The following is an 11,082-nucleotide window of genomic DNA, read 5'->3' on the forward strand; positions in this document are numbered from 1 at the left end:
AACAAAAAACAAAGTGAAATGAAAAAAAAAACAAAACATTATCATTTTTGTGTGAATATTTGTAAAAAACCATGAAAAAGTCAGTTTAAACTAATTAAATAAGACATTTTGTTACAAAATGTCCCCAGTAGCTGTTAACAAAACAGCAATCTCATTGTACAATAAATAAATAAATAAATAAAATCTTTTTTTTATATTTTTTTCCTAGAAATTTACATCTTTCTTAGTTGATTAAGCCTTGGAATAATTAATTTTTCTGCTTTAAAAAAAAAGAGATTTTCTCCTCAACAGATCATTACCCATTCTGTAACCAGTGTAACAAATTTTAAAACTTTAAATTTGACACCCAGGAAAAAAAACAGCCTAAATGTTTTTTTCCCTTCCAATAAATAAATAAATATACAATTAAATAAATAAATAAACTTCCTCTGTTGGATCCCTCTCCTCACTCTGTGGGAGTCACTGCAGTTTTAAATTAACTTCCTCATTTTGAAGAGTTCAGCATAAACGGTCAGATCCGTGTGGGTGTAAAAAGGTCCCATGTTACCTGCACACAAAGTGTGAACACAGCAGGTGGAAAAAGAGGACACTTCTCTCTCCTGTGTAAAAAGAATGCAAGTTGAGGCTTTTTTTTCAAAGTTATATTATTTTTTATTTTAGTCACGCTTGAAGCTATCGCAAATAAATACACTGATCCCCACGCGGATCCAGTCCCTGCATGAAGTACAATATAAAACTCATGTGGCCTAAATCTCCTTTATAAACGTATAATTCTCTGTCTCTACTGGTATCCTAAGGCCGAGGCTGTGGTCAGTCTCTGTCCGTACAGGGCGTACGGGGAGTAGTAAGGCCCCGTGGCCGCGGGCACCGGCACAGGAGCGCCGGGTGTGGGCAGCGGGCTCTTTGAGTACGGGTGGTAGCGGCTGCTCAGTCCGAGAGGGTGGTGTGGGCCCCTGAGGGCCAGCGTGCTCGTGCTGCCCGGGCTGCCGTTTGGGGGAATATGCATGTGACACGCCATGGCAGCGGCGGCAGCAGCGTTAGCGAGAGAAGAAGAGCCGTGATATCCGGATATCAACTTCTCCGTGCCGGCAAAGGCCGTGTGAGTCCGCAAGTGGCTGAGCAGCTCCTCAGAGGAGGAAAAGCGCTTATCGCAAGGTCCGTTCGCAGAAACCCAGTTACACACATGCGGCAGGGGGTCGTTAGGAAGAATAAACCCGTATGGATATAAGGGGTGTCCCGTGAAAGCCGGAGCCGAGGAGTGCACGCCGTGGAGCGGGTGTGTGGGGTACATGAGCGGGTATCCGGATTTGAGCGCAGCAGCTGCAGCCGCTGCAGAGTCATGCCCGCAGTTGGCACTGGACGCACCGGACAAATGGCTCGTGCAGTGGTAGCTGAGGCAGTACGGGTCCCGACACAGACTAGCAGACATGAGAGAAGGAGGAGAAGCTCCAGCTAAAGGGCTCGTCCCCGCTTTACTGCAGCCCAGCGAGCTGGCCGCAGCAAACTGTGCGCTCAGAAGCTGGCTGCTGGATTTGGTGGGGTCAAGGGTCATTCCGTGAGGGAGGAACGGCTGCGGGTAACCTGCATAAGCACCAGCTAAACTTCCAGGATAGGAAATACCAGCAGGGGGTAAGGGGAAAACTGTATGCCCGGGTTTGTAGGGGGAAACAGGGGCCACCAGTCCGGAGGAGAGCACGGAGGAAGAGGAAGATGAGGTCACAGATGTTGAGTCTGATGTAACAGTCTTGGATCCAGATGTGTTCTCCTGGTGTTGGCTGCCATCAGAGGTAATTCCACTTATCCTATGGCTGCCGTTACTCTCTGTCGAGTTGCTTTTATTGCTTTCAGACTCCTTCTTTTCCTCCTTGTCCCCCGTTTTGGCCTCAGCCGGCAGAGGAGACACGGAGGTGCAGGAGCTGGGGCTGCCTGTCCTGGGGGTGAACGGCTGGCAGGTGGCGCTAGGCACTCGGAAACTGGTTTTATCTCCACTCAGGCTGCCGCTCGAGTCCTTCTTCTCCGACGATTTGGAGTAAGGTTTGAAGCTGGATTTGTCGTCGTTTCCGATGTCGCTCATTTTCAGCGGGCCGGATTTGCTCTCCTTGTCGGTAGATCCATTCGAGGTCACGGAGGAGAGCTTGGAGGAGGACGGCGGGTCCGGTTTGCCGATCTGGGAGCATGTTTGAGCCAGAAGAGCCAGGGGACTTTTCTTGGCATCCAGCTGTGGAATAAAATAAAGCACAGTTAACAAATCGCACAGAGGCATTTGAACACAGCAGGATTTTGAGGCAGATACTTTCAAAAAGCGTTCCGCGTAATTTACGCATTGCGCATAAACTTATATTGAGACACAACTCATAACAACTCTGCGTAATGAGCATGTTAAGAGGAAATGTACACACAGAGCTGAAACAGAGGAGATAGATAAGAGAGTGCAGCTGCCACGCGTCGAAAATGTCAAACATGGGCATCAATTTGCAACAACAAGGTCATTAAATTTCAGAGCGAAACAGAACGAGCCCGGAATCAGCCGAAAATAAGAGACGCCAGCTCGGACGTCGGGTTTGAAAACCAGTATTCGGAGAAACATTTGTCCTCTGGAGGTGAAATTATTTCACAATCTAAATAAAACATTGTTTTTCTTCAGTTAACGACCTACTTTGTCCAAATAAATCGATCCCATCAAAGAGGGAGCGCTTTCGTCTCCACTGATTTCACTTGCCCGTGTGCGCAAACATTTCCTCAAAATTTCCCTCAATTCTTACCTCGATGGGACTGATAGGCGTAGACGGTAAAGGCTGGAGATACTCCGGGTGTAAGAGGTGCCCTGCCCGCGCCGTAAGCATTTTCAAAACCTTGATGGGGAGACGGCTGGCTTGTCGAGAAGGGTCTGCTGGAGAGACGGAGTTATAGACGGACTGATTCTTGCTCTTCTTCTCTGCGCCCTTCTCCCCCGAGGAGCCGCTCTCCCACGCTGGATTCGTGCTATTTCTCAGGACAGAGACCGTGGGCGATGTGCTCATGACCCAATTCTCGTGGAAATGCTTGAGAAATACATGTGTAGAAGGAAAAAAGCCAGCACAGAAAAAGACGTCAGACGGTTACAGCCTCGGATAAAAGATGTAAAATCCTCAAAAGAGACGCGCGTGTGAGCAGAATCCGTGCGTATCACAGCCGCGTTGCTTCATCCCCAGCGTCGCTCTGACAGTGTGGCTGCAGGTCCGAAAGCGGACTTGGTTTACGAGGCGACACGAGAGATCACTCCGCCTCCTACTTCTCCAAAGCAGCATCTGAGTTAGTCCGCGGATCAGAGCCTGCGCCGCCTCCCAATCAAAGAGAGATCCCGAGGTGATCGGGGGGTCGAGTAGATGTGACGTTTCCTCCTCACACGAGTGTGTATTTCACATTTCACTCACTGAGAGGATTTTAATCTGGAGTTTTATGTGCGTCTTTGCGTAATTGGCGCTTTGACGCATGCGCCGCCAGTACATCTTGTGTGGTTTTAAGGCATGGTTATCCAGGATAAAAAAAAAAGAAAAAAAAAGAAAATGGAACAAACATTTTTTTATACACAAAACACATTTCAGATTAAATCCAGAAAATAATGTTTTAATTTTCTTGACGCATCAAAACGTTTACGCTCTTTGTTCCTGTCAGTTTTGGACTAAGTTCACGCTCTTTTCGCGCCCTGTGAGTGGTTGCAGAAGAGATTTTCCACCTTTGTTCTCATTAACTGCTTGTTTTTGGCCGTAGAGAAACAAAAAATGTGTCATCTCTGTTCAGAATTTTCCTCCCCACGTGCACAGATGTCCATCGGCATGTTTCACATTTTCTTCAACTTTCTTCTCTCCATTGCGCAGTGTCATCTGTCAGTTCCCCATCCTGCATGCCAGTTATCTGTCAGCTGTCTGCACTTATTTTTTGTGTGTGCCTCCTCTGAGTCAGATTCAGGTCAAAAGCTGTAAAGTGAATCCACGTGAAGAGGAGATGTGATGTGCGCCTCTGTCTTTCTCCTCTAAGGCCTTCAGCTCTACCTGGTTGGACACATTAAACTTGTATTTGTTTAATTGGGATTAATCCTAATACTCTCATTTATCTGTTTCTTGTTTTAAAAATACGCCCCCACATTTCAGCCAAACACAAGCCAAAAAATCTCCTTGTATTCCAAGAGCGCGTAAAAACTCCTCTTGTGGTTTTCATTAATCATTTAAAGCTTCCGCGTTTCTTCCCATAGAAATAGACCCACTTATCTTATTACTCAATAGCCTATAAATGTCTTGCTGATCAGGCGAAAGTTAAACATATGCAAGTGTTTTTTGATTGATAACAGGGGGGCTGTTTTCGGCTCCGGCTGTCAGCCTCTGACATAGCGCTTTGAGTTATTAGGGCAGAGAAGGGCGACCATAAATTTCGACCGTCAGGCAAAAACTCCTTTATTGTGCACGTGATGGATGGCTCGCCGCTGCAGACACCAAATTCTCGGCTCTATCCTTAAATGGCTGCACTTTTTTCCGTCGCTGTAATTCATTACTTTTAAACAGAAACTGCTTCAAAATCTCTTGGTAGTATTTCACACAAGGACACGTTTATGAATCAGCCACAGTCCGTGCACACACGGGAGAAAAGCTGGGTACACAGCACACCCTGTGAGGGGACGCACAGAAAACGAACCTCTGAAACTGGGCTGTGCGTTTGCACATTCAGGTTTTTAATTAATACTTTCAGAGATATTTTCTCTGAGACTCAACATAAACATGCATTACACCTTACATACAAAAAAAATAGGTCAGCTTTCACACTAGTGCAGTGTGAGGTTCACAGACTGTTTTTCTAGCATGTTAAGTTTGTTGTAAAGAACAATCTGAACAATCCCTGACCACAACCAAATTTCATTATTCTGTCCATCTACAAAAATCTACTTCTTTCAGAAAGTTTGTTAAGGAGGGGAACTGCAGGATATATTTTGGGGTACTTTTTATGATTACTATGGGCTAACAGTCAGTACTTTATATGTAGCATGTTTAAGTTTAGTTTATAGCTCTTTATGCACTATTAGGTAGCAGAAAAAGAAGGATTATATATATATATATATATATATATATATATATATATATATATATATATATATATATATATATATATATATCCTGGACAAAGGCTAAAGTCACTTCCTCATTTGTCATCTTATAATTACAATATAACAATTTCCTCTATGTCATCAATGCACCCAGCTATTTTGCACTTCACATTGTTTTGCACTGACTAAAGGGCTTTTGCAATTTCGTTGTACTTGTTGCAATGACAAGATAGTTCTCCCTCTGAGTGTGTGTGTGTGTATATATATATCTATATATATATATATATCTATATATATATATATATATATATATATATATATATATCTATATATATATATATATATATATATATATATATATATATATATATATATATATATATATATATATATATATATATATATCCATGATACATCTTAATACTTTATTTACACACTAACACATACACACACATGCACACACACAACCCTACTATTAACATATATGCTTTTTGCAAAAATACCCTAGAATTTGAATATTCTTCACAATTCTTGTGTGTGTATTTATATATAAGTATGTATGTGTTTGTATATATATTGTTATGATACTTATACTGGTGAATTTGTACAGTCTTAAGTGTATTTTAAAGTGTTTAACACAGAGGATGTATACATGTAGTCTTTCCATTTGTTGACATACACATGTCATCATAATTTTACACACAAACACATACACAGGGATGGATTTCCCTTTCATATGAAACAATGCACAAACAATGCCTTGTACCTGGAAATTGGTAGCATTTCTCAACGGTACCAATATTCAGTACTTTTCTGTGTTTATAAATATTATTTTGTTTTATAACAAAATCTCAAACTGCTCAATTCAGCGCATAAATTCTCAATACATAAACTTCCAATGCTGTGTTCATGTCCAGCGTGGGGGATTGCCCACTCTTCCACTCCCTCACACTCACAATGTGTTCAGGTTCCTAAACACGGAACCCTTTAATTCTATGTGAATTTGTACTTGGTACCACAGACAGACTTCGGTCTGTATCTATAAAAGTATCTAATTCTGTACCCATCCCTACATATATACACTTGCTCATGTTGAATACAAACACAAACACCTTGTCCCTGGAATTTAAACATTACTACAGAGAGAAAACTCAGTTTACTTCCTAAAAAAACCTCTCCAGACCAGTTCAAATGTTTAAAAGGAGATTTTTTTTTTGTTTCTGAAGTCATGGTTTTTAAAGTTTCTTCATTCCTTACAACTTAAAAAGTTTGTTAAAATAATCCTTTAGAAGTTTTTTGGTCTTTCTTTTAACTTAAAATCAAGATATTATTCATGATGCAGTAGTGCTTGCCTGTGCAGAAAACACAGCCATAAATAAATGTTGGGTACAAGCTCCCAGTAAATCATTAGAGCTGATAAAATATTAAAAATACCTGCAATTAGGGTCACAGTGACAGGAGCTGCTGGTATGACAGTGTTGTATAATATATTATTGTGTTGTGTGAAGTGTATAATTCAGCTCTGCATGCATGTGACTGTGTGGTTCAGCAGTTTATTTTTTAATGTGAAACCTTTATTCTTTCACAGATTCTTTGGAGATCTCTGAGGATAACAGCTTTAACAGACAAAGGTAAGTCACAGCCCAGCTTTGTCGTTACAGGTTTACACATGTGCTCTCAACACAAAGCATTAAAAGAAACTCACGCAAACTGTTGCTGAAAATTGTGCAAAACTTGGGTTCAAAAGCTCTTGACATATAGCTTTCAGAAACTGAGATATGGAGGGTAAGTGCTGCTTTATAACATCTTGCAAATAGAATAAGAAATTCCCCTGATGTGACATGAAAATTCACCTTGTGGCAACCGGGCGCTTGCAGGGGCGCGTCGCGTCAGCAGCCAGACGGGCCGACTGGATGTGACAGGTAAAAAGGGGAGATGATGGTTAGAAGGTGCCATTGTTTCACGCCCGCTTTCTTGACCTGTCAGGTCGCGGCGCAGAGGCCCCGGATCCAGGACCTTCTCTGACACATGCAAACAGTCTTAAAAGGCCGTTATCCAGAGTGCGCTGATTGCTCCTGTTTAATTGATTTGCTTTGCAGTGGGGCCTGTCACATTAATAATGGTTAAGTACAGGCCTCAGTGTGTCACCCGGAGTGGTGCGTCTATCTGGAAATTAACAGCCTTAACTAACTGCTGTCTGTGAAGCACGAAGTGTGTGATCTTATGAGATGAGGCCAATTTCATACTCGGGCTAAAAGTGAGGAATTTTTAATAAAATCGCCATGTGTTAGCGAGCACATTTTCTTCTTTCTTCCATACATACTCCTTAAACCTTCTGACCTGTTCTTAAGTGGCGCTCTGTATGTAGCTATATTATATCCCCTTCTCATTATGAACCACCATCCAGAGTAAAACAGAGCCTTGCTGACATGTAAATGGCGTTGAGTGAATAAGACTCAGATTACGCTCTCCGCCACTTCACAGGAGCCTTTGACAGGTCGCAGCAGACATTAAGTCTCTGTGATATTTCCATGACTGACTGACAGCTTGAAATTGCTCCCCATCACCTTGATAGCATGGTAATGCACCTTGGATGCAGACTGTCTTTAAAGTGCAGGAAATTAGACTCCAAGTTGAGAGTCGCCTTTCAACCAAATATGACAAGAAAATAGACTCGCTTTTCTTCTGCGCCTGGAGAGGGGAGAAAAAAAGGCCCCACAGAAGCTGGCACAGAATAAGAGGTTATAGGAGAAAGTGTCAGGAAGTATTACGGATATTATGTGTTTAAGACAGGACATTTGAGATACTTAGAAGTCATACTCATTCCTCTATTCCTCCCCCTCCGTCTGTGTCAAATACTGACTTCATTTGCAAGAGCTCAACCCGTGGCTGACACCGAGAACTCGCACTATCTCGCCGGAAGTCAGCATGACGGAGACAGTTTGGAAAAGTTGAGGTGCAGCCAAGATCGCGGCGGTGAAGGGTCTTTTTCACGTTGTCTCCTCGATTAGTTAAAGCTGGTCAGGAGTAAGGAAGCAAAGCCTTATGGAGATTATCGGCTGTCGTCCACTTGCCATCAGGCAGGTGAGGATCCTGGCGGGTTGTAGTCATGCTGTAGAGAAGCGTTAACTTCACCTTCTCCGTTCCACATTAGCGGCTGGAACCAACGGCTCAATTCAAGCTGACATCTGCCATATTACTGCCGCACAACTTTGTGGAAACTTCAAGAAGCTTCAGTAAGACTGTCTGTACTGTACTTGTCTGGAAGGGTTAGGGGAGAAGAGAGGGCGATCATGTTTGATGACAGCAAAGTTTGGTTTATGATGAGGAACCAGTATTTCCTTTATGGATCTGCTGGTCTGTTTTTTTTGTCTGGTAAAGGCCTGTCCTGATTTCTAAAAGCTCAAATGACTTCTTTGTTTGACCAGGAGTTCAAACCACCAGTAAATTCAATTTCTGAAATGGTACGATTCAGTTTCTGACATTTGGGTCAACCCCATGACACTTAACTTCAATTTTACCCCCTGGAACTGCTTTCTTTGTCTGAATTCTTGCCCTAACCCCTAAATTCTTGGGATTTAACGATAAAAAACACCATTTCTCACTATTTAATAAATTCTCGGTCATAAAAAAAAAACAAAAAAGTAAAACTAAAAACAGCTTGTTTATATGATTTGTTGTTCCAACAACAAAACACGTACAAAGAAGTACAAACCCAGACTTTTGAAATTATAGTTGGCAAAAACCTATCGTTTATGGTTTCATGGATTCCAAACAACATCTTAAGTTGCTTATTTTGTTTGACAGGAGTCTTTAACCTCAAAGTTTCCAGTTTATAAGCACACAAAACACCAATAACATCAAAAACCAAACATTCAACATCAACTCTTGTTTTGAAAGGCCTCTTAAAATTTCTCATATTGCCTTAAACTATTTGTTGTTTTTCCAGCCAAGAGCTCCAAAACCAAAGTTTTCAGATGAGAGGAAAAACAAAAACGGTTATTTTTGAATATTGAGATCCATCTTTAGTAATGTATTGAGATTTAAGTCTTAAGATTGCCTGTTTGGTGAAAGTTTGCATAGCCATAGCAGGTGCAGTAGTTGTTGTAACCCTGTCCTGTAGTTTAGCATGTATCAATAAGAAGCTATATGACTCTACACACGTGTTTGTTTGCACCACACATATGCAACCCTCAACACTGATCCCTCACATTTGCCCGTCTAGATTTAATTTATGGAGCCTAAGCCGGGGGTGAAAATGTACAGGTAGCGTGTTATGACACTGGAAGCACTGTGCAGGTCGGGATGAATGTCTGTGATGGGCAGATTATTCAGACTAAAGTAGGCCTAAAGAATGATCTTGTCACATTTCACAGGCCGGATTAGGGATACGCAGGAGGAGCGCTTCACTCAGGAATTAGCGTCATGTGGTCGGCTGGAGACAAGCATGCGAGGTATTTGCCGAGACAGGCTTGGACACTTACCGCTCCATTTGTCTACTTAGCCATCAAATACTGAGGCTGATGGTTATTTCTCTGTCGTTTGCGGTTTACGTGATACGTGTTCATCTCCGTGTTGTGAAATTTCAGAGATCAGAACACCCCTGTGGACATTCAGGTTCATTCAGCCTCTTTTTAAGGACGCGCTGCATGCAATTCTACGTATACAATATAGCATTAGATACAACGCACCGTGCCAAGTTGAACCTGCTATATTTGTGGCTTTGCATGTTAAACGGGAGCGAGTGTGAGTGTCTTCAGGCTATCAGGACGAGCTATTACCGCCATGATTGAAGAGTGAGGGAGCGTGCAGGAGCTAAAAGACAAAGTAGAAGCGGCCTGACAAATGAAATCAAACTTCATAAGACCTGCCAGTGGTGTCAGTTGTTATCCATATCTCCAGCGCATTATGGTGCCACAACGCAGCGCACCGCCGTCTCATCTGTCGCCTCGAATTCATCACGTCTTCGACTGTTTCTTTTAAGTCACAAGTGTCAGTGTGAAGAGGAGTCTTAATTGACAACTGAGTGGCACAGACGTGGACCGCTGCCTTTATTTTGGTGCCAAGAAGGGTTGTGTTGTTTTTGATGAGCTATTATTGGCAGAAGCCAGTGGCAAGATAGCGGTCGAAGCCTGGAAATAGGAAGTGACATCAGACAGAGAGGAGCTTGTCATTGTCTCCAGGCGGGTTCAATCCCAGCTGTAAGTTAGGAACAGCCTGTTGAAATGTCACTCAGCCCACTTTCTTATCTCAGGAGACGAGGAATCTGGCTCTGTTTGGTGAAACTGTGGCTGAAATTGTTTAGACGTTTGCCGTCCGGATGTTGAATAGCAAAAAGAAGTTGGCGTTGTTTCAAACACGATGTTTTCTGGTTAATTAGATATATTATGCTGAACATAGAAAGCTACCCAAGCCTCCAGCGATCATATGCACAGCTTTTGAGATCTGTTGCCCCAAATTTGCTGCTGTGTTTCTCAACATCATGTTTGTTTGTCAGATTTCATTTCAATGGGAGTCTAATTCTGTCTCAGTTTTGGTGGTAGCTGCCAGTCCAAACATTAAATTTGGATTCTGAACACCCTGCAATGTCCATCTCTGAAATTTATGCTACGATATTGTTCTGGTGCTAACACCATACATGAATTAGAATATAAAATGTGATGTGATTTTGTCCCTTTTGAACAAAGGGAAACATCTGGGTTAGAAAAATGAGGCCTATGAGGAAGGGCTCAAAGCTGCAGCTGGTTGAGAATCTGCTTGAGTCTGGCTGAAGAAATACCTAAAACCACATACAGACCAAGCTAAATAACTTTTATGGCGTGAAAAATCATATTTACAGCCTGGTTAGAAAAATAGCTTAGGCCTGAATCACTAATTTTCGCTATTGGCACACACTGTGCTGGGTTAATTTTTTTTCTGACTCAGCAGTTTTGAAAACATAAGAATCACTAGTTTGACCAATCAGAAGCACTTTGGCCCACATGACTGATGAGTGCCCTGCAGCTGTT

General features: G+C 42.4%; 1 protein-coding gene across 1 annotated transcript; it reads right to left on the minus strand.

The window, feature by feature from the left end:
• Positions 1-644: 644 nt before the first annotated feature.
• Positions 645-3,374, minus strand: LOC141785179 (zinc finger protein 503-like). Its single transcript, XM_074663340.1, has 2 exons — positions 2,763-3,374; positions 645-2,218 (listed from the first exon to the last, which is right to left on the minus strand). The coding sequence occupies exons 1-2, from the start codon at positions 3,018-3,020 to the stop codon at positions 782-784; spliced, it is 1,695 nt and encodes a 564-aa protein (XP_074519441.1). The 5' UTR covers positions 3,021-3,374; the 3' UTR covers positions 645-781.
• Between the last annotated feature and the right edge of the window lie 7,708 nt (positions 3,375-11,082).

This window comes from Halichoeres trimaculatus, unplaced genomic scaffold, assembly GCF_033239565.1.
Source record: "Halichoeres trimaculatus isolate MK-OKI-2021-1 unplaced genomic scaffold, fHalTri1.1 fHalTri1_scaffold_23, whole genome shotgun sequence".
Lineage (NCBI taxonomy): Eukaryota > Metazoa > Chordata > Actinopteri > Labriformes > Labridae > Halichoeres > Halichoeres trimaculatus.

What these genes read in the sequence shown, in the direction of transcription:
- LOC141785179 (XM_074663340.1), bottom strand. Translation starts at nt 3,020, where the DNA reads ATGAGCACATCGCCCACGGTCTCTGTCCTGAGAAATAGCACGAATCCA. An exon ending in CGCCTATCAGTCCCATCGAG is followed by an intron (nt 2,219 to 2,762) that starts GTAAGAATTGAG and finishes TTTATTCCACAG; the next exon opens with CTGGATGCCAAGAAAAGTCC.